The 22,991-nt window shown below is 40.5% G+C and overlaps 2 protein-coding genes across 3 annotated transcripts; both read right to left on the bottom strand.

Moving 5' to 3' along the window:
* Positions 1-1,430: 1,430 nt before the first annotated feature.
* On the bottom strand, positions 1,431-8,200 carry tegt (testis enhanced gene transcript (BAX inhibitor 1)). The gene is made up of 10 exons (XM_069660728.1): positions 8,133-8,200; positions 7,143-7,248; positions 6,928-7,036; positions 5,847-5,967; positions 5,680-5,728; positions 5,402-5,499; positions 4,693-4,772; positions 4,501-4,601; positions 4,236-4,311; positions 1,431-2,697 (listed from the first exon to the last, which is right to left on the bottom strand). Exons 2-10 carry the CDS (start codon positions 7,196-7,198, stop codon positions 2,674-2,676), a joined length of 714 nt encoding a protein of 237 aa, XP_069516829.1. The 5' UTR covers positions 7,199-7,248; positions 8,133-8,200; the 3' UTR covers positions 1,431-2,673.
* Positions 8,201-9,066: 866 nt separating this feature from the next.
* On the bottom strand, positions 9,067-19,808 carry ctdsp2 (CTD (carboxy-terminal domain, RNA polymerase II, polypeptide A) small phosphatase 2). Of its 2 annotated transcripts, none has more exons than XM_069660202.1 (7): positions 19,151-19,808; positions 16,392-16,555; positions 15,112-15,210; positions 14,180-14,236; positions 13,469-13,561; positions 11,550-11,735; positions 9,067-10,827 (listed from the first exon to the last, which is right to left on the bottom strand). In XM_069660202.1, the coding sequence occupies exons 1-7, from the start codon at positions 19,209-19,211 to the stop codon at positions 10,702-10,704; spliced, it is 786 nt and encodes a 261-aa protein (XP_069516303.1). In that variant the 5' UTR covers positions 19,212-19,808; the 3' UTR covers positions 9,067-10,701. The 2 variants fall into 2 exon arrangements, with proteins under 2 accessions (XP_069516303.1, XP_069516302.1); XM_069660201.1 differs by having other exon boundaries at positions 15,112-15,213; positions 19,151-19,807.
* Positions 19,809-22,991: the final 3,183 nt, after the last annotated feature.

Raw genomic sequence — 22,991 nt, forward strand, 5'->3', positions numbered from 1 at the left:
TTTGCTTCACGCCTTCTTCTGCCCGGCTGCACGGCTCAGACGTAGTGGTCCTTTCTGTGTGGAGTCTGCATGTTCTCCCCGTGCATGCTTGGGTTCCCTCTGGGTACTCCGGCTTCCTCCCACAGTCCAAAAACATGCTCGTTAGGTTCACTGGTGACCCTAAAGGCATGAAAGGTCGTCTGTCTCTGTGTGTCAGCCCTGTGATTGTCCAGGGTGTAACCCCGCCTCTCGCCCAATGACCGCTAGGATAGGCTCCATGTGTTATGTTGCATTCATGAGGTGTCGGAATAATAAGAAATACCTTGTGATTCTTAAGTTGCCAAAGCTTTGGTAAACTACTCCCCAAGCTGATTTTGATATTGTGCAGTCAAACTGAAACATGGCAGACGTATCAAATGTTTGGTTGCAGAATTAAAAATGTTCCTGGTTGGGCAATCATTTTTACTATTCTTCCAACAGCACATGAATGCTACACCCCTTCTTTCTAACTCCACACCTCCAGATTTTGTTTCCTTATCTCACTTGTAGTCTCCAAACCCAAGTGATCCTGACTTAAGTGACATCACATGAGGCATCTGAAGTCACAAAAGACTTTACACAACTTTTTTCACATATTACAGTAGTACTCTGAAGGCCAGTTCAGATCAATAAATCGCAACGAGACTGGACTCAAATGCCAAAAGACACGACATCTGATCGGAAACGTTCTAAAACTGGGCCGTTCACATCAACGCACACAGACACAGCTGACTGTCTCCATAGCAACGACACACTGACATACCCCACTACTTCTGCGTTAATACCATAACGTTAGTTAATACTATACAACATTAGAATTAGGCCTAGGTTACATGGATTAAGTTAGCTGTCACATTGATTAATAAATGGCAAAGATGGAGAGTTAGGAAAGAGAGGATCTGGAGCCGTCTTTGGCTGCTGCAACACCAGAGACCAGGTACCTACGCCAATTGATGCTGTTTCCTGATTGGCCGAAGCGAACCGGCGACATCATTCAGTTCTAAAACTGCATTTGGAGATTTGACAAGTCAAATCTTCTGCCACTCCACGCAACAGCTTCAGACGCTCTGCAACTAACCAGCTCACACCGCTGCACATTTTCTCTCCAACATTCTAAAAGTGTTTTGTTGCGTTGCGAATCATTCACCTGAACTGGGCTTAAGAACTGTAATTGATATGTAAAACATGTGGAAGATATTTTACTTTTTACTCCAGTACACTTCTCCTACAGCTTTGTTACTTCACCCATTTACATAGATGCATGCATAATTGACCACCTACTACTACTGCTACCTACTTACTACTTACACATGAATAAATTAGTAAGATTATATCTTTCATATCTGAGTACAAAACTCAAAGGGGCCGTTTCCTTTTTCTTTTAATGATCGATGAACGCATTCTTTTAGCAATACACTGCAAGTACTTTTATTTGAATAACATTTCTAAGGTTGCAACCAAAATGAATATTATCAATTAACCGTCTACAAAATGTCCAAAAAATAGTAAAGAAATCCTAATACAGAGGAAACAAGGGGACGTCATCACACTGCCTGATTTGTCCCGCCAAAACAAAAGCTTTGAAACCTAAGTATTTAATTTACATTGTTATTACGGGGAAAAGGAAGCAAATGTTTCTGTGAAAAATGAGTAAAATGACTCATCGATTATTAGAATAGTTGCTCTGACGTTCAGGTCTAAACGTTTAAATGCAAACCTGTAATTTATTAAAAGTTTTGACTGAAATTAACAGCAGGACAGATCTTCTTGTTCAATACGTTCAACACATTTATTTGAGCAAATGTATCAAATTATTAGTTTCGATTTTACATCAATAAAATAAATTCTTCACAGTATACACCTTCAAAAAATCGTAAGGTTAACATCATATCGTTTGGCAAACTAATTTCTAGACAACAGAGATTTAGAGTAATTTACACTGGGAGAGGTCTGAGGAACTCGCCTGTCGTCGCTATTCCAAGGTGGAACTATGGAGAGATGGCTCCGACTCTTCCTCCTCCAAAGAGTTATTGAGTTAGTGTTTCATCGTGGGTATTACCCGACTTCACCGTCCTTACTTGGTCACAAAATTAAACTTGTGGGAACAAAACAATTACAGGGATATTTCTCAAAGCGGGGAGGGAAGGGGGGGAATCTGTTGTCAAAATCATGGGACAGCACATCTCGTGACACTCCACTAAACTGAGAGGAAAACTATAAATAAGCTGAAATTATGTAACATCAAATAAAACAATGATCGGTCTCAGAAGCTCACACTAAAAAAAGAGCCTACCATGTCGTTAATTTATGGCACTAAATAACAGTTAATATGAAAACCTTCATTAAGTGCTGCTCAGCATCTGAGGGCCGTCATGAGGCAACGCCCCCCTCTACAGGCCAAGCATGTTCACTGCAGCGTTTGTCTATCATCCATTCACAGCCATGATGGGACTAGCATTAGTTTACCAGAAAACTTACATTCAACCCTCCGTTTGTTGTAAGTTTATAAAAAGAAATCAAAAGAAATTTTTCAATAATATAAGACCACATAGGAAGTTAAGTCAATAAATGAAGACAGAAAGTGAAAAGCACCAAGTGCGTTGCAAGTTGTGCCTTTTTCCAAACAGATTGGTTTTTAATTTCCTCAAAATTTATTTACTTCTTTTCCTTCTTCTTGTCCTGAAAAACGGGCAGAAAAACAGAATTACAAACACACTGAGAAATTAAACTGTTTTTGTTTTAAGTGTTGCAGATAGATTCAACAGTAAGGGCTGATAGTTTTGAGATTTTCACAACAGTACAGTCAGTTGTTGAAGAAACTCATTACATAGAAGTACCAAAGTTGAGCACAAGTCCTGCATCCAAAATCCTACTTAAGTACATTTAGCTTCTTATACTTCAGTATCTTAATGTATCAAGTTGTGAGCGAAAAACTGGAATATTCATGTTTTACTCATTTAATGAACATTAAAGGAGACATATTTTAGCTATGGGATCAATTTTCTATTTTTCTAATGTGTTTTTGAATCACGTTGGTTAAGTTTGTTTCGTTAAATACATATTTTAATTTAATTATTTTTCAGAGCCTCTCCTTCCTCCTGAAACGGACAAGCCGTTTTGCCATTCAAAGGTCAGACCTTCGCCGCGATTGGCTGACAGTATTTGGAAAGACCGTGTAGCCCCTCCCACACGTGTGCAATCCCACATAGGGGAGCGGCCGTTTTTGTAGAAAACATGGCTGCTCTAGGATCTAGTATCGGAATGGTAAGTTGACGGTGAATGACGATTGGTCGAATTTCAGCGAAAGCAAAGTTCTACGTGGAAACCTGCAGCTGTTCTGAACGGCTCATTTCAAAAATGTCACTCTGGAAAAACACGGAATTATGCAGTTTTCACTTTTACAATAAGCAATAAACACCCAAAAATGTGAAACCTATGAAAATATTACAATATCCATTTAAAAAGGTACGGCGACTTAAAAAAAAACTGGGTCAAATTTGATAAGAATTCACTTCTTTCTTTGTGTTATTGTGAGTTTCCTGATCATTTTATTGGTTATTCTTTTTATTTTCTTCTTCATATCTTTTCAACATGTTTGAAAAATAATATCATACCAACAGTTAGTTTGGACCAAGTAATCTGATTGGATAAACGGCATTCCATGAGTGCTGACATAGAGAACATCATCACTGGGACTTTTCACTCTGTATCACTCCGCCTCAGCCAGAGGTTCTGAATACTGTTAAATAACATCACAGCAGACCGTGTGTGTCTACATTAATCAAGCTGGTGCCTCTGAATCACACAGCAGACTCTTATTTCACTGGTTGATGATAAATTAAACCAAACAGATAAATGTACACGATAAAAAACAGCTGATCTGTGGTCACCTGTAGACACAGAGTGCAGGAGAATGTTTGGGTTGCTAGGCAACAACAGTCCTGTTCTAGTTGGGTTGGAACAAAAAGTAATCTGTTGTTGATTGTTACTTTTTACTACTATTTGCTGCTTAGGTAACTGTTGCATAAAGCCACTGTGATTATATTCAGTAAAACTTCACAACCTCGGGTGTGACATTGCTTAAACATCGTAGTCATTCAGGACTTGTGAAGAACTCTAGAAGTAACTTTTATTTGTTGATTTTGGCTCTTTTACTGCACATGCTGACAGAAGATAAACAGTGTGACTTGTGTAGATAACAAAGAAACTGTCAGTACCTTATCGTTCATGGCAAGGATGACCATCAGTTTCCTGAAGATGGTGACGAAATCAAGGAAAAGGTCCACACAGTGCCTTCAGAAAGAAACAATATTTAGTTTGTTTCAGAGTCTCAGCATATTATAAAAGAGCATCTGGCTGTATATGATATTCAGTTATTTTCATATTTTAAAAGAACTCATGCCATGTTCTTGCCCTTAATAAGGAACAATGTTCATGCATGGTGTTTAGTTAAGAGCAACAGAAAGGTGCTGAAGTCCTCACCAGACGTAGTCCTTGTCTCCGTTCTCTGCCTTCTCGATGATGAGCTGAGTGTCAAACAGGACGAAGCCGCACATGATGAGCAGCCCGAGGTACATGTGAGCCTGTCACAGAAGACAAAGACACATCATTTACACGGCACAATACACACGCAGATTTGACCATGTGTTTGGTTAGAAATGGTGGTTCAGCTACCTTAAACAGCATCACAGATCCAAAGAACATGTTCATCACAGACATCAGGAACAGCAGGGAGAGGCCAGACATCAGTGTGCCTGAGGAGAAGAATGAGGAAAGGTGAGGAAACAGCATGTCAGAGTTAACTTAACCAAGTGAAGAGAAGTGTACAGTGTAACGAGGGAAATCCTTACAAGTTCCATATTTAGAAAAGTTTTATTTCCATGTCTACTTGTATGAAAGCAGATCTAAGAGCTATACAAACACTGTTTAAGTTATAAAACTCAATGGTACACATAGTCCGTATGCAGGAACTCTGCCTTTGGAAAGCTACAAGCCAGAAACTTGCTGCACAATCACTGGATCTCATGAAGTTATTGCATCACTGTACAGACTTTAAGGACAGTAGCAGAGACCAGTCCCTAAGTATATTTTTCATGAAATTACAGAGCATTTTAGTCAGAATTACAGCACTGATTCCTTCCTCATTCAGGCTCAGTAAAATGTAGGTTCCTCAAAGAAGCTACTGATCTAAACAAAGCACCCTGTTCTTGCTAGAGCTCCAGAGTAAAGCACAAAAGAGGAGATGCAAAATACTTTAAATGTTGAGATGGTCTTTGGTACTTATAAAACACAAACATAGATGCTTGAGGTTATAAAACTTGACGTTAAATATCGGAAAAGTGTAAAATATGGGGAATAAACAGGTTTAATAAACTGCCTTTACCTCCGAGGAACAGGTAGCTCCTGCGTTTGGCATAGAGAGCGCTCAGTGTGAAGCAGATGAAAATCGCAGAGGTTCCCATGAAAGCCGTCACAATGATGCTGAGGAAAAACAAACCAAGAAACTGTAAGTTCTCTGTAAAGAGGCGCATTTTAAATATGTACAGACCGTCTTATCTTGCTGTAAAATAAGTGTTTTATGGTTATAATGTCTAACTTCTATTCAGCCGGCAGTTTACTGCTTATGTGTAGATCGTAAACAATGAGTAACCTTTCACACACCTCGGATTGACAGCGATGACAAAGTCCAGAGTGGGGCCGAGGCCGACACCTGCAGAGGGAGAGAGGAAAGCAAATACAGCTTTTAGTTTCATTTGATTATTTAAATTCACAAAGAAAGCTCTGTTCACAAGCAAACAAAAACATTCACTCCCCACAACATCACTTACCTGTGAGGAAGGCAAATCCTGCGAGGATGGCCAGTCTCTTCTTCTCTGTCTCGGAGTTGTGTGGTGTCATGGCGAGCCAAAACATCATCCCCAGGGAGCCGAGCACAGACAGCACGCCGCCCTGATGACACAAGTAATGTGACAAATCAACAAATCAAGATCACATAATTCCCCCTTCAAAAACGTCTTTCCTTTTCAAGGTGCTGCGCCAATTTCTCACAAGCAGCAGGTTGAACAATAACAACACGATGACCATAAGATGTTTAAGATAAGACAGCAAAAAGTTTTTCCAGACAAATAAACTTCTGTCTTATCTCAACATCTGGTGTTGATTCTGATAGACCAGAACTTTGACCTGTGGTGCTTATTATATCTTAAATGTGTCTGCACTGCCCAGGCTGATACACAGTAGAACATACTGGTATATTAGTGCAAGCGCTGTTGTAACAAACAAGAGCAATTGTTATGTTGCCTTTTTGTTGTTTCAAAGGAAAACATTTTTTCATGCTCATCATCAGTTGTATTTTTTAACACCTTCTATAACACCTCTAACATTTTCTCAGATTTGATTATCCTTTTTTTTGCTACATGCTTCCCTGTTGATTTCACAATCCATATTTTACCCATAGTATATTTGAAAACTGCAACCACCCTTGAAAACAATGGGGAATGGTGGTAGCAGCTATAACCTCAAGTATAGTGCTGCAGAAAATCAAATACTTGCAGTCACTGTTTTCTACAGGTACGCGCACTGTTGTCACATGAAACATGGTTGGAGGTGAATAAGTAACTAGGTATTGGCTCAGTTGCTGAGTAGTAACAATGAATCTAAGGAAGAGATGCATTACATCTGGTTAGCTTACAACCTCTGCTGAATAATCACTGGGCTTGGATAAAGCTGAGCTTCAAAATAAATTATTTACAAAGCTTTAAAAAAAAAACTTACTTTCTGACTTTACTTACTTTCTCTACTTCAACCACCAGCTAAGTAAACTTATCGCACACATTGGCTTAGATTAGGTAGATAAAGTCTTCCTGAGGGTACTTTGTAAAGGATCCACTTGTTGCATCTCATTATTACCTGAAAGAGGCGTGTGACGACATGGACGTAGGAGCCGGCTGCAGCCACAAACATACACACAGCCAGGCTGGAGTACACATTCTTCAAGTGCACCTGGGTGGAATGAGATCTGCAAACACAGATACCAATGAATGCTGGCCCATGGAAACTTGAGATATAATTGATAAAGTGCATAACTGACTGACAGAGCACTGACTGACTGCATGCTTACGTACATTTGTGAGAACTTGAAGAGAGCGTCGAAGTTGATGTTGCGGTCAAACACGTTCATGATGGAACCGGGGACAGAGAGCTGAAGAGATTCTTATCAAATAAAGCCTCCTGTGAACAAATTACACATGATTACACTTCAGTAAACTAAAACTGATTTACAATAATAACTGCAGACTTTCAGTATTCAGTTGTAATTATCAGTAGCAGAAGTACATGTATTTACTTAACAGCCAAAGCTACTTTTCAGATCACGTTTTACACACAAAACGCATGATAAGATAATAAAATTATACACATTATAGATTGAATCACCCAACAGAATAGCATAAATCAATTATGCAATAACTAATAAAATAAAACTGATAGGAACCGTTAGATATGATGAAGACTCAATTTAATGGAAAAAATATTCTACTTTTACTTAAAATTTTGAACATAAACTTTTACTTTAAAGTAATATGGTGAGTCGAAACTATTAATACAGCTTCCACTACTTATAATACACACAAATGTCGCGGATCAGAAGTGCGTAGTTTGGTTAGATAAGAGTTCACATCATTAAATTACCCAACAGGCTAATGCTAAAAGTCAAGAGTTGAGTGTCACAACTAGCACAAAATCATGATTAGCAAGCTAACAAGCTTCCTCACAACATGCTATCGATTCGTGTAATAACTGTTAGCTGGGAGCAAAATAGAAAACTATCTAATTCACAAATAAATGTTGTTATGAAGAGGCAGCTCAACCGATCAACAGCCAACAACTGTGTTTGACGCATGAGACGACTATCATATTAACAGCTAACGTTGCTAACCTGTAGCCGTTAGCTTACATCGAGCAGCTTGGATAGCTAGCTAGCTAACGTTTGCTCGTCTGTCAACTCAATTCGACGTCTCATCCATTCTTCATTACCGTTGGATAACGCTGCTAATTTCACAGCTCATGTTGATATGATACACTGAGGGCACAGCATGCTAACATAAGGTACCTACCTCCGAGCTGTCCTGTTCTCCTAGCTTTCTGTTTGCCTGCCTTTCTTCTTCCTGCTTTACTTTTTTTTGTAACAAAACAGTACGTGTCAGTCAGCTCACATGATGTCACCATGGAAACGCCCAGAAATTTGTAGTCCCTAATCCCGATTGTAAAATCGAAAACACAGCTATTTTTTCCACGTAACAAATAAAACCGATAGAAAGCTACTCTTATATTTTATATGTAAAGCACTTTAAACTAAATTTGACATTATTTACAGAGAGTCATTGCCAAAGAGCCTATTAATTGAAAGGCACTTCCTGGTGTCACCGAGAAATGTCCCCGGTACACCTAAAATGGCCGTCTCATAAATTTAGCTGCACTATTATTAACGGTTACAAGCAAAACGGCGATTTTAATATTTAGAAGCGTCAAGTTTGGCTCCGTTCATACGCTTAAAAGACGATTAGAAACAAAGAAAACCTTAACATGGTTCTAATAATCAGAAATATAAAGCTGATGCAAGTTAATACGTAGGAGTGTACATGAGTGTCTTGATATCGATTATGACGCATGTTGCAACTGTATGCAACTTGTTTTGGGCGACCGCATTTTTTATTTTTAAAATACAGTTTATACAACTTATGACTCTTAACTAATAATGAAGATCTCATGTAAAAGTGTCATATTAATACAACTTATTTACCTCTAAATATGTAGCAAGGTAATGAATCGAAAGAAAAATGAATTCTGTAGAAGGGCCAATGTCATGTTTCATTATAATTAACTTCCTAGAGCAAGCTAAAAGCGGAGTGTTTCTTTTGACATGTAATGGAAGAACAAGAATAGATTATCATAAAATCAGTGTATATCTTATCTTTGTATAAGACATTCAGCAAAAGGAATTGTATACTTCCAAACTTATGAGTCACAGGGACAAAAAACACACAACAGTTTAATATAACCAATTTTTATTTAAAAATAAAAACTGGTAGCACCTTGTCTTTTAGAGTTTTGGTCAAATCAGGTAGACAAAATGAGTTTTTTAATTTATTTCTGATACACAAAGACAAATTGTGACTGTCTCAACAAATACTTTTGGTCATCACAACTGGTACAATTTCATTGTCATCTTTTACTTGTGAACATGCAGGCAATAATTGCATCAGACATTAAACATCATAGAAAAACCATATTACCCAGGAAACAAAAAACCCACAAAATATCTGTTCTGATAATAATAAAATAATTGTATGATTGAATCTTGGGTCTACATGTAGTTGATTTAACTGTTTACGTTTTTGGATTATCCATGAGCTTTAACAGCAAAATGTATGTTTTTTTAGGCACAGATAAAACAGTTAAACACAAGGCCAGCTTCAAAGGAGGCAAATGGATTACAATACAAAATGTTAAGCATTAAGAAGTACTGGACATTACATGTTTTTGGCCAATAAATACAGAAAAAAACGCTCACACATGCTTAAAAAAATCAAATTTGATATTTTTCAAGTGTTGCACTGCAAGTACCACAGCCACATGGCATTACACTTGCTCTTGACAGTGTTTACTCACGCTCAGCATGACACATCAGACTGTGTAGGCCTACAAATCTCTTTTCAGGCAGAACACCATTCTCTGTCCGAATTTCAAAGGCACAATTTTCTTTACTTTCAGCACTGTCAATATAAAACAAGTGCAAGTTGTTTGTCATATAAGAAAACACATAACAAATGAAGTATTATTAAAAACCTCGACTGAAAACTGTGGCATTTATGGTCGTCCTATGTGCCAACATAATCCAGTGTGTCTGCTTCCAACGGACCATCAAAGACAAGATTTCACCCTGTTTACTTACAACATATCAAACCTGACCACTAATGATGTACATCTGTTGTGTAGAAATTGTGTTTATGTACAAAAAGAGTAAAATACACTTTTGTTTTGCTGCTCATTTACAGGTAAATAAGGCTACACAGTAATGTTTACATCTGATGAATGCAATTATTGACTCGCTACTCAGGAGGTACTGTCCATGGGTTGCATAGAAGAACCATGTTCACTGTTTAAAAATAGATTTCCTTATAAAACAACCTATAAAAAGGAACCAATAAATGTATAAAATCTGGTGGAAATTTAAAAAAAGAGCTGATGTTTTTTTCTTGTTGTTCCTAAAAGGCACAATAATAAAAAACACAATGTCCAAAAGTCAAGTCAGGGCAGGCAGGCTTCTGCTTTGGCAAAAGAACCACTTTAATATTGACTGGAGTGATTGTGATGGGACTGCTTTGGTTGTTGCTCTCCGCACTTTCAAATAGTGGTTGTCAATAATGTCAGCACTGAGGTTGAGAGGAAAGGCCTCAGATTGCGATCTATAGTTTCGGTTGAGCCAAACACATTGTGTTTTTCCAGCCTTGGAATTTCCTTAACCCCGAGATAATACGTTTTTCTAAACAGAGGATTTTGTGCAGAGAACAGCGTCTGAAAACTCTTAGTATCTATTCTCGATATAAAAAAGGTTCTACTGTGGCTGAAGAAGTTTCGAGCTGGGGCTCTGAACGTAGCCGAGCGGGTCCAGTGAGAGCTTTGTCACTGTCCCCGGAGCTGGTCCAGCCGGGTGTAGACGTCATCAGCTTGACTAAGTTCTTCAAACACAGGCAGAAGGTTGAGCAGCTCAGCGTCGTCCACGTCGTCGAACCATGACACCACGGGAACCTGAAGAAGACCAAACGTCACTCACAAACTACTGACTTCCTCACAACACCTCACCAAATAAAGCTTGTTTATATTCAAATCAACATAAATCTAACCAGAGGCAGACTTAAATGTCTTCAATGTGTTTTGTAGATTTCAGGAAAAGCATCTGCAACTATTCTGATACTGGATGAATAGTTTTAGTGGTTTTCAGCATTTGATGCTTTTTTTCGGCATAAATGAGAGTAAACTGAATTCCCTTCTGGTTTGGACTGTTGGTTGGACAACACAAGACATGTAATGCCACCACTTTGGACTCTTACGACATTACAATCAGCATGTTTCAATATTTAGTTGCAAACCTACTGAGGAAGATTGTTTATCGCTCAAAGCATCAAGGATTAAATCTGCTATTTTTAGCTATTTGACAATCAGCGAGTAATTTGTTTTCGTTTCTTATGAGTCATCCTTTTGTAAGGATTAATACTCAGATAATCTTCTCATCAAGCTCGAGGTCTGGAGAAAATGTCATCAAAAAATTGGAGAAATTAGATCAGCTTCAAGACAAACAGATGATTATTTGTATCATTACTTTGCTCCAAAACTTCCCCAAAACAACTGGAGCCTGAGGGCACTGAGGTCTAAGAACAGGCGCCACATCCCTTGACTGATGGATATCGATATCATTCATCATTCGCTCTCAGCACCAGCAGGCACATCAAAGCTGACAGAAGGAAACTCACAGCGTTATTTGGGTGGAAGATGTAGGAGGCAGGAGAGTTGTCCAGGATGAGGGTTTTGTTAAGGTCTCTGCCCAGCCGGCTCAAATCTTTGACATAGCAGCCCTGGTGGAAAACACAAGACTCCCGGAATAACCGGGTCCGGAATACACCACATTGATCCAGCAGGTCCGTCACTGGGTCTGCATACTGATGGAGGAGAGGGGGTGTAGGGAGGAGAAGGGGGGGGAGAAGCAGGGAGGTGTAAGGATGGACTAATGAAGCAACAGTGGGTGTTCACTTTAACAGCAAAAAAGCTCAGAAATATCGTCCAAAATGGACTCATCTGGGTCGGGCCGTCCAAGCACCATCTTCTAAACAAGTTCTACATTTGTGTTTTAAAGCATCACAAGCTTTAAGATGCAAACAGTTAGAGTTAAGGGGGCTTTACATGGCCCTATTTATCCATTCAATCTGAGGCTTTTGCTTCAAGTTAGCCGTAGATGGGAAACTGAGGTATACTGGGTTATGTTTTTGGTTTTCTTATTCATTGTTTTGGTTGTTTATGCCTTTACTAGAGAGAGAGGACAGTCGATAGTGTCAGAAGCAGGGGAAGAGAGAGCGGGGATGACCATGAAAAGCCATGTTGGGAGCCGAACCCGGGGCTGCTGCATCGAGGACTGTTGCCTCTGCACATGGGAATGCGATATAACCGCTGAGCTACACCAGCGCTACATATTGTGTTAAGTCCTACATGAAAACTGATTTTAAATGAGTAAGGTTTAAACTCACATCACTGTTAAAGAGCGTTTTATAAAGTGTTGACAACAAACTACTTGAACTACTTTTATTTTCAAAAGAAATGTTCATTGATCAACTTCTCTGTCAATCAGTGTTAGCTCCAAGGCTAATGCTAACTGTTGTCCCTGGCCTGATGTTGAATAAGCTCTTAAAACAATAATAAGACACGAAGGAGAAAGTGAAAGTGAACATCTTGTTATGAAATGGCTGGTTGATAAACTAAAATGTCAACACTCACTGCTTGAGCTGTTTGCACATCACCTATGAATCGGATTCTATCCGCTCATGTTGTTTAACGTCTGTATTGAATGCTTTTATCCCTCTGGGGATCAATAAAGAATTTTGTTTGAATGCTGATTCATGTAGAAAAATGTCCCTTTTCTGTAAATAAACTATTAATAATTAAAGGTTTTATGGCAAAGTAGGGCACGTAAGATGAAGAAAACTGAAGCTGTTTGTCTTCAGTCTAACAGGGCCGTATGTGAGGCTGGAACATTACCTTTGATGGCTGCTCTGTTAGCCACGTATTCTTTCCAATGGGTTTCCATGTGTACATATTTACTAACAGCTATCTGTTGTGTGGTACAACCTGTTTTTATTTAGTAGATCAAAAGAAAAATGAATCACGAGCTGTTTTGATATTTGATTTATAGTTGCTTCTTCAGGCGAAAAATGTCAAACATTTGCTGCTCACAGCTTCTTAAACAACATTTGCTGCTATTCTTTGTTATTTATGATAGTAAGTGAAGAGACTTTGGGTTTTGGACTGTTGGTTAGATGTGTAAGAGGTTTTAAGATTTTGTAACATAAAATGTGAGTAATTGGCAGATTTATCTTGAATCGTTGGCCCTACTTATACTATAACTTGGCACAGTTTGAATTGAACCTCTGAAGAGCTGCTGCAACCCGATCCAGATGAGCACAGAAACACACTACAGCTTTAAACTTAAGCAAGGTGTCGACTATAAGCTGACTAGCAGCATGTTAAGCAGCTGCTGGCAGTGTAAAAGGAGAACTAAAAGGCGAGAGGAAGCAGAACAACATCTGATGGATCAGACATTACATCAAAGATCAAACAAAAGATACTTGGTGCTGAATAAAATATGAACATCTATTTTAAGGACCCGTCTGATGTAAAGTACCTTTGCGAGACTGGCTGTAAACAGCACACATTCAAACAACTCTCCCATTCTCTGCAGGAACTCGTCCACGTACGGCCTCTTCAGCACGTACACCTGCAAAACAAACACGCCGTCAGGAAACAACCTACAGGAGCATCGTTTAAGTGTCTTTACATTAGTCTTATTAACTTATTCTCTTCATCCGTTCGCCGCTAATGGCCGGTTCCTGAAACAAGTAATCAAGAATAGGCCGTGCCAGTGTTAACCAGCCTATCCTGGATTACTTGAACCAGGCGGAGGCCCACAGAGGATCCAGCACGCGGGGTCCCGGGAGTCACATTTCTGATAATTACATTTCCACATGTCCAGAAGTGAGGAGCTCTTCGCCAAATAGGTCCAGTGCACGGCGCTAGACGAGTGTTTTTTTCTTCCTCACAGAGACGGTTTATCACCTATTTATGATCTTTTAGAAGAACTGAGCTGAATGAGTCATTTTCTTGCTGATGCTTCCACTTGTGACTCTCTGTTCAACATCTGGTCAGTAGAGGGCTCTGTGCGCCCGTCACAGCACAAACCAGGCCGATCACTTACAAGACCCATCCCTTTTTTTAGCTCAGCAACCGCTGCAAACACATCAACATACATACACAAACACAACCCCCTCCCACCCTCCTCCACTCACACACACACACACACACACACACACACACACACACACAGAGTAGTTTTTACCTGGTGTGTGGTCCCCTCTATCTCCACAGGCACGATGAAGTCTGCATTGCTAATAGGCTGGGGGGGGGGAGAACACAGAGGGAGATGGTTGGCATGCCTGTTCACATGAGCCGCGCTGTGTACATTCACATGGCATTACATAACAAGTGAACACTTAGAACAACACGGCTGCTATAAATCACAGCTCACAGCCTACACAGACAGAATATGATCCTTTAATGTCCCTTAAAAACATGTGACGGTCGAGGATAAGAAACTCAGATGTGTAAAGAATCTACAGCTGCAGCGATTAATCGATCAGCTGTCAACTATTGATGCAATCTTCAAATATTCTTAAAACCAGTTTGAGGGAAATTAGCTTCTAAAATGTTGTTGGGTTGTTGACGAAACCATTTATGGATGATAACTTGGGCTTTAAGAAACATGTATCTACTTGTTTTAACCTTTTTTTTTATGTTATAGCTCAAATAACTGATTGATTAATAGCAAAATTAGTAAACTGAATATCTTTGTGGATAAAATGTCTTTTTAGCTTCTGGGGGAAACAGATCAGGAACAGATTCTCAACCATTTTCTGCCCTTTTGTAAACTAAAAAACCAATCGATCAACTGTGAAAATAATAAACTGAATATCTTTGTTGGTTTGTGGGCAAAATGAGACATTTATCGATGTCAGCATCATTTCTACATTTCTAACCAATTTCAGAAACTTTAACGACCAAACAAGGAACCCATAAATCCAGAAAATAGTCGATAGATTCGTCGTTACAACCCTGAAACAATCACAGCAGATCAACAAGACTGACGCACCACTGCTAAACCTAAATAAACATTTTCAAAAGAAGCTTTCACTCAAAATGATCACGAGCTGCCCCATGCTTAAACTAAAAAATAACGAGAAATGAATCGTAGTTGTAGATCAGCGTTGGTACCTTGAATGAGCTGTGCACCAGGGTCTCATCCAGGTCTATGACCACACAGATCTTCCCCTCGTCCTGGGCCTCCACCTCAGGCAGGAGGCTGGGCTCGTACTGCTGAGGAGACACAAGAACACTTGTTTTAATGCCGCACAAACACACGCGTGTATCATTTGTCTTGCCTGTGCTGCGCTTGTAGCTAATGAGCGTCATTAGTGCTGATAGAACAGCGGCGGTTTGATATTACCTGTGGGAAATTAGACTGTAGACCTGCATGTATGTGTGCATGGCTGTAGGGCTGAGCGTGGTTATTATTATTATTTACAGCTTCTATGTTTCATTAAAACTTCCCAAAAGCATCTACAGCGATGTACCTGCAGGTGGAACATATTACCTTCGTATAATCTAATCTTTCCATACCCAGAATCCCTCTTTATTCATTTCATTTCACTTTCTTTATGAGCAGACTGACATTTATTATTAATATATTACATAACACAAATAACTCATCCATCGAGGAGACGAATTAAGACTCAAAATATCCACCAGCAACAACAGTCAGAACTCCACCGACAACCGTCTAATGTGGTTTCATTATAGGAGGTGGTTTCATAGGTAGGAGTGAACCAAACAACACCAGGGCCCTACAGATGCTACTTCCTGTTTTCCTCCTCACGCTGGAGGATGCTCCTCGCCGTGAACAAACATGGCATCTTATTAAAATGCTCCTTACATGGCAGCTGAAGCTCTAATCTGGCTGACAGCGTTCACCAGCGTGGCCGGCCGTGTGCAGCAGCCGCTTTAAGGCTTTATTTTTTCTCCACCTCAGCAATTACTGGTTAACAATACACCATTCTCTGCTCTCTCACTCTCTCTCTCTCGCTCTCTCTTAGCGTCTGCCTGAAGGATTGATAGTCGCTCTGTTGCCCTTATCTTCCTTGGAGGATCAAGTGTGAACATCAAAGTGATTCCATATCCGCAGACAGTTGCGGTTAGCTTTCAAGATGTTCAGAGCAGGTGCAGTCGTGGGTTTTAGTGCACGGTTGTTATACAAAAAATGCTTGAAGGCAATAATAAGTGCATTTTTACGACACAGTTTTATTCCTACAGATGGCCAAAGTGTCCAAACACCTCCTCCTTTATGCTAAGCAGTGTGTGTGTGTGTGTGTGTGTGTGAGATTGTGTGTGGGTGTGACAAGGAAGTGAAATCTTAAATAAACAAAAATAAAGGCAGGACCGAGCTGAGGTTTTCAAATTGTTTTCAGCGGTGTGAAATCTCGCTGGAATGGTGTTACCTTGACAATCGTCCCATTTTCCTGTGACTCCAGCAAGGCCTGCTGGGAAGGCGGCGGTAGTGGTGACGGTGGTTTGGGGCCATCCTGAGCTTGGAGGCAACAGAAGAGTGCTTTGAAGATGTTACAACTCCGAGGCTGTTTCAGGGCAGAGCGGCTCACCTGGCCTGTCCGACACAGAAAGAGACACTTTCATGAGAAAACCGAGTGTCGTCAACGTGGAGGTTTGGCCTCGAGTTACACGTCAGACACACTTTTATTTCCACACATGAAAGGAATCTTGTTGCAAACAGTACAAGAATGAAAATAGGAGAAAAACATTATTAAAATGAGGAATAAGACTTTTACAAGATGTGGCAACCCGTTCTGGATTAAATGGAAACACTACTATTGCACCAGATTGTAACTGTATTCAGGATGTTTTTCCTTTATGACACTTGAGATGTTTTTTCTCAAGTTTTGTCTGCTACATTATTTTTTGTCTTTGCAGATGTTTACTTTCATTTTGATGTTTTTAATTGTCTGTAGATGACGCTCTAGCTGTCATAATCTCTTCACGTACACAGTTTTTGTTTTGTGTTCAACCCTAAAAAAGCAGAATTTAAATCAATCACACATCAGGAAATTCCCCCTTATTCAGGCATGAGCTAAAAAAGAGCTTCCCCTTTCCTAAAGGCACCATCCATCTGTCTACAGGGGATGGCACAGCCCGCACATGAAATCTGTTTTTAATGCGCCTGCCTCTGCTGCTGCTGCTGCTGCTGCTGGAAATGGCTGGTACATGTTATATAATCACAGAGGGCGGGAAAACCCACACTTTTCAGCACTACCTTCAACAGAAAACACAGACAGAAAACATTCCAACCATTTTAAAGTCCAAGACGTTTAAAAGCTAGCCAGAAGAGACAGCCGGACGACAGGCAGAGCGGGCGGGCGGGCAGTGAGCTGGACGAGCAGTCACACCTCAGTGCCCTCTCTGTGCGGGTCTTTGATCAGTCTCTGTAACCATGAGTGTCCCAGCACCAGACTTGTGAGACTTGTGAAAGAAAAACATTCCTGCGAGTCCCCTCTGGTGTGTTTCGTGTGAGGACTTGCAAGCAGATGTAGAATTTAAACTCATCAATACATCATAAGACTGTAAACACTCTCAGCTCTTACTAGAAAGAGGAACTGATGATAAACACCCAAAAGTGTGCCGGCCAACTGTATGAGGGGAGATTTATTTTTCACTATAATCTACAGTGTCCAGCACGCTGACCCTCAGGGCTTTAACACAGACACCAACCATTACACAACAACAGCATGTTTAAGACAAAGGACACTGGAGCTGTATTTCTGTCATTCCTCAGATGTCCTGAAACAATAATCAATACAATCCACATGATTTATATCCCGTGAATCCAGTCAGCCTATTGATTTCCCACAGGAAGACAGCACTGGCCATGTATGACATAACACATGCATCACATCTCCCCTGCATGTAAAAGGATAGAAGGCAGATTAATCCTGCAGACAAATCCAGAATGCAAAACATGCAAATTCCACAGTAGTCGCTGGTAATTATTCACAAAAGCCAAAACATGACTTGAGGCACGCGGCAGTACCTGCAATCATGCAACATGCACGATATTAACCTCCAAGTAGTGAGCCCAGAATCAATGAGCAAAGCCTCTTTCAGGCGTTCAAACAACGAAATCTTTGAAACGGCGCTACAATGGGCGTGTGCAGAGGGGTGTGTTTGTGCATTCCGCTGTCACACCGCGGCACCTGGTATTTCTATACAGTCCTGCTGTTAATCAGCAGCAACTCAGGCCCCCTTTCACACCCTCCAGGCTGTAATGAGCAGCATTATTTAATGCAGGAGCTGGGCTGTTTGTTTGTCTAATCAAATATTAAGCAAATGTGGGGACAGAGCAGCAGCGCACTGATCTGTGACTCCCACCCCCTGCAAAAAAATGTTAACAAAACACCACTATAGCTTTTAACAGCTTGTTTTCCTCTGTACTACAGTGCTGCTGCCTGTGGTGACAGACGAGCTCCTCGCGCTGTACCTGGTAGTAGTAGGAGGATATGGGATGGTGCCAAACAAGCTGGAACCTGATCCACATAAATACATACACGGCAGGCACACACAGCTTTGCTTTTTGGAGAACTGGGGCCATGATGGTCACATCACACAGCACCGAGAAAAGAGCCTCTAATCACAACAACACATGTCAAGAAGCGAGAGAGATTTGCACAATAAAAGCACCAAAATGCAAAGAAAAAAAAAACGGATCAACAACAGCTAAGCTCCGGATGGCAAACCCTGTGCGTAATGGAGATCTGTGAACTCGTACCAGGCTTTATATTTAACACAAAAAGGACAAATAACCTCGTTTGTAATCTAAAATAAGATCTTTTTTATATATACTAACAGTTGTTTTTAGATCAATGAAGAAAAACTGCTTCTCTGGAGTGAAATGTCTTTATTAAATGCAGAAATTGTAATTGGGGGTTTTTTCAGGCACTATATTTGAAGAGAAACATGTAAATATAACAGCTTGGTAAATGTAAAAATACGATAGGGGAGGGAGGGGGGTGGGGGGGGCAATGCGCCTCAAACCGCGCTCAACCAGCGTCCGCATCGCTCAACTGTCAAATAGGCGCACTAAAGGCTTCTCTTAACACAATATTCTGAATATAATTAAATAATAAACCCATCACATGCAGCACATAAACCAATAACTGAAAAGCAAGCGCACAACGGGCCCGTTTCTCACCTGTTTTCGGTGACACTTGGACGTCTTCTTTCTGCACTTGGGTGATAACAGAACTTTCCATCTGACAATCACGGAGCCCTCAAAATCCTCAAATCCTGTCCGCGAGCACTGATGGGCATCCCTCATTGGCTTCTATTGACAAGTGGACTCAATTATTCACCGAGGTAACTTGTCATCCGCCTCAGTTACAATCCTCGATGAGAGTGGGATTTATCTTGTTCCTGGGTTTCTTTATTCCCCCGCTTCTTCTTCTTCTTCTTCGTCTTCTTTTTCTTCGTCTCACGGTTGGTCCTCCTGGGGAGGGGGCAAGGCACTTGGATATGTATTAAGGAGGCTGTTTGAGGGTCTATCCGCTCCGTTGTTTCGGTTTTACCGCTGACTAAAACTGGTAATATCGCCGAGCAGCCCCCCTCTCCGTCGCTGCGAAGTCTTCACTCTTGCACCAACAACATGGAGAATCCAGGCGAGAGAAGGAAAACAACCGAGGAAATGGGGCAAGGGAGGGCGGTTTCAAGCCCCCCCTTACTACAGATAAACAACATCGCCAGAAAGGCCTTAAAGAGCGACGAAAAACGCCCAGAATAACTCGCTGGAGCCGTTTGTGATAGCACAAAATGGATTCCTGAGTGTAGTTAGATGTAAAATATGAGTTTTGTTGTTATCCGGGGCTTTGTTTTTCTACGGTTGGGACTCCATGGGCGCCTTGAAACCGTCTCTGCGCCCGGATTGGACGCCCGGGTGAAAGGGGCGTGGCCAAGGCATTCCTCCCCGTCCTGCACGCTCCGCAACGAACACATTCCAGCGCTGCTCGTACAAATGAGCTCACATTGTTTGGAAATTATATAAAAATAAACAACTAAATATTGTTTGGAAATTAATTTACATAAAATTAAGAAAAACGGAGCATTAAGTGCTGTTCTCTTAAACTGTACGCTGGGACGTCATGTTGTAGGTTTTTTCTTTCTTTTTGTTGATATTTATTTCCCAAAAATATATTTCTTTATCATTTGGACCCTACTTTTCTGTGTGTTTTTGACAGATATTCAACTTTAACAAAACATCAGAGGAGGTGGAGACTGTCATATAATAAATTAAAGCCAATATTATGCAATTATCTCCTATTAAAGGTATTTTATCGTGCCTGTAATGTTTAATACTTCGATTATTTTTGTTAAGTCGCCAGTTTTACTTCTTCCATCTATTTTACAAGCCTAAAATACGCGTGTCAAATCGCAATTATGTAACCTCTGATTAGAAGGGAAACCAAAACCTGTTGTTTTGTAAGTAACAGGCTTATTAAAATATGTATAAGTTAAGATACAACTTTTGTTATTAATTTGTGAATTATAGTTAGCCATTGACACTTAACGTACATGTTTATAGTGCACTGCTGATAAGGTATCAATGTTAGCAATAACAATCTATAATTTACCTGTAATGCATGTAGAAGTCTGGCAGAAGTTTCCAGGTTTCCTCCATCTCCTGGACCCCCACAGTCTCCATATAAGACGAGATCTGTTTCTCCATGCAGGACTAAATGCTAACTGTCCCTCAGTGCTTTATGAGGGTAACAGAGGGCAGAGTGAAACCAATGACCCAGGCTCCTTTCATTTTCTCCCTCCCTTTGCTTCCCTTTACTCACACAGCAAACTGTAAAATGAAACTAACTTATGTTGCCTGAAGACTACCGGGGGATTTTACTGTGTGTAAACCACCGGACATTTGTGCAACAACACCTCGAATGCAGATATTTTATCACGAGACTGCTGGTCATGAACATTACATGAGGGTTGCATCATCTGAAAATATCATAATTGAGTGTTTTTTAGGTTGAATCCTTTGATAAATCAGGAGAAAAACACATGCACAGCTACTGTTGTTAGTGTTTTTAATCAAAACAAGCTGTACAAAGCTGCATATAAATCCTGAGTATGTTATAATATTTTTTTCTTCATGCTGATTGTAGTGATTTTCTAAGCAGCCAGAACCCAAACTCATTTGTTTTACCTAGTTTAAATAAACAGAAGCAGGTTTGACATCATGTTAGGCAGTGTGGTCAACCAGTGGGTCCTCAGATATTTATATTTACAGCATGGAGCCTCTGCAGCGCCTCCTCTTCCACTGAGAGTCCAGAAACCTCTGAGTTAATCACAGTGATCGACTAAGTGAGGAGCTAAGATGTGGAATTTTTCAAGGGTAGATATTCAAGCCAGAATAAAAACACAAATTTGAACAAATTAACTTCGCTGCACACATCCATATGGCTTATTAGATAAAGAAAACAGGAAGAAGACAATACAATTAATCTTAAAATTGAGGAATAAGTTGAAATAAGTTTAGTCGACCCCTTCCAAACACATGTGGGCCCATTACGCCACAAGCTCAGCCAGTGCCCACAGTGGCCACAATGCAAGACATAAACAAGAACGGCCTCCCTGTTTGCATTCCTGGTGTCGGACATTTTAAGGCAGCACTGACAGATCCGTGTAAAAATATATACAGGATAAGAAGTATGGACCGCACAGCTGGAAAATGTCATGTGGTTTACAGCTGATGCCTCTGTTTACTGAATCAACTTTTGAAATTCATTATCTTTGCCCTCTTCCTGCGCTGCATGTGCATTCCTGTAAGGAGACAGATAGAAAAAGAGCAAAAGGGGCCAACTGGTGCTGAGGCCCTGCAGCCGAGCGTTCAGGGGGCTGCTGCAGTCGTACCCCCTGGAAAAATATCAGCCCAAAGCGTGACTTCAAAACATCGGCTGCAAGTTAACGCTTCATCCATCCTTCATCGGCCTACAGAACTAATGCACAGGCACGTAAAGGCAACACGAGGTGCAGGGAGAAATAAATCACAAGTGGAGGACGTTTCAAATCTCAGACGTGAAATTCGTCACAGAGAGTGAAAGGAAAAGGAAGAAAGAGGAGAAATGGGCTTGTTTTTAAATAATCCTGACATGTAAGCGACTGTAAATCCATATTGCAGTTTATTCTTTGTTCCGTGTTTACAATTTAATATCACATTTAATGATTTTTTTTTTAATTACAGCTCATTAAATCCGGAGGCTCTGGTGCTCAACAGTCATAAAACAAACATGGTGCTTTAAGCTATAACAACCGCATCAAAGATGTTTTTTTGCAGGAACAAACCAGCAGCTTAGTGATATCACACGTTTGTCACTGACATATGATAACATATGTGCAAATAAAACAACGTTAAAGTAGCTAAAATCGTATTATTTAAATATACAAACATCACAAATAAAAGATTAAGAAATATTCTCAACAAAACTGTTCAAGTTGTTCATCAAGTTATTCTGCAAAGTACAAATCTGTGGTGATGTTGACATAAATGGCACAAATACAATCAAATTAACCTCTTACATACACACACAAACACGCACACAAACACACACTCCATCCATCCGGCGTTGTGTTTCTATTTCTACATTTCACACCTGGGAATCCACAGCGTCTTCTTACAGCCTCATGCACTCTGCCATGCATTAGCCACATCCAATCATGTTGGTGACAAACTAGCTGTTGAAATGTTCTTGCAGCATCTGAGCCTCATGTAGGGCTGGGACTGTGGGGTCTACAGTCATGTGATTTGCTGGAAGAGCCCCCCCCCCCTCCTCTCCTCTCCTCTCCTCCCCTACCCTCCCACCTCGCAGGCCTGCCCCTGAGTGGCCTCTGCTAGGCTGTGTTTCCAGGAAAGGGGCCTACTGGACAGGCTGTGAGGCCTAGGCAGGGAGACATTGGCTCATTGAGAAAAACAAAAACAGAGAGGGGCGGTGGGAAGACTCTCCCCTCTTACATAACTCTCCCTCCATGACAGGCAGGGA

The sequence above is a fragment of the Semicossyphus pulcher genome, unplaced genomic scaffold (genome assembly GCF_022749685.1).
Source record: "Semicossyphus pulcher isolate SPU_LCO1_2020_fin unplaced genomic scaffold, fSemPul1.0.p SCAF_13, whole genome shotgun sequence".
Classification (NCBI taxonomy): Eukaryota; Metazoa; Chordata; class Actinopteri; order Labriformes; family Labridae; genus Semicossyphus; species Semicossyphus pulcher.

Coding starts and splice junctions, on each gene's coding strand:
- tegt (XM_069660728.1), bottom strand. CDS start 7,198: ATGAACGTGTTTGACCGCAACATCAACTTCGACGCTCTCTTCAAGTTC. Junction 7,037..7,142: donor CTCTTCAAGTTCTCACAAAT/GTACGTAAGCAT, acceptor CTGTGTTTGCAG/ATCTCATTCCACCCAGGTGC. Junction 5,968..6,927: donor TCGTCACACGCCTCTTTCAG/GTAATAATGAGA, acceptor TTGTGTCATCAG/GGCGGCGTGCTGTCTGTGCT.
- ctdsp2 (XM_069660201.1), bottom strand. CDS start 19,211: ATGGAAAGTTCTGTTATCACCCAAGTGCAGAAAGAAGACGTCCAAGTG. Junction 16,556..19,150: donor CCAAGTGTCACCGAAAACAG/GTGAGAAACGGG, acceptor TGTGTCGGACAG/GCCAGGTGAGCCGCTCTGCC. Junction 13,562..14,179: donor TAGAGGGGACCACACACCAG/GTAAAAACTACT, acceptor TTTGTTTTGCAG/GTGTACGTGCTGAAGAGGCC.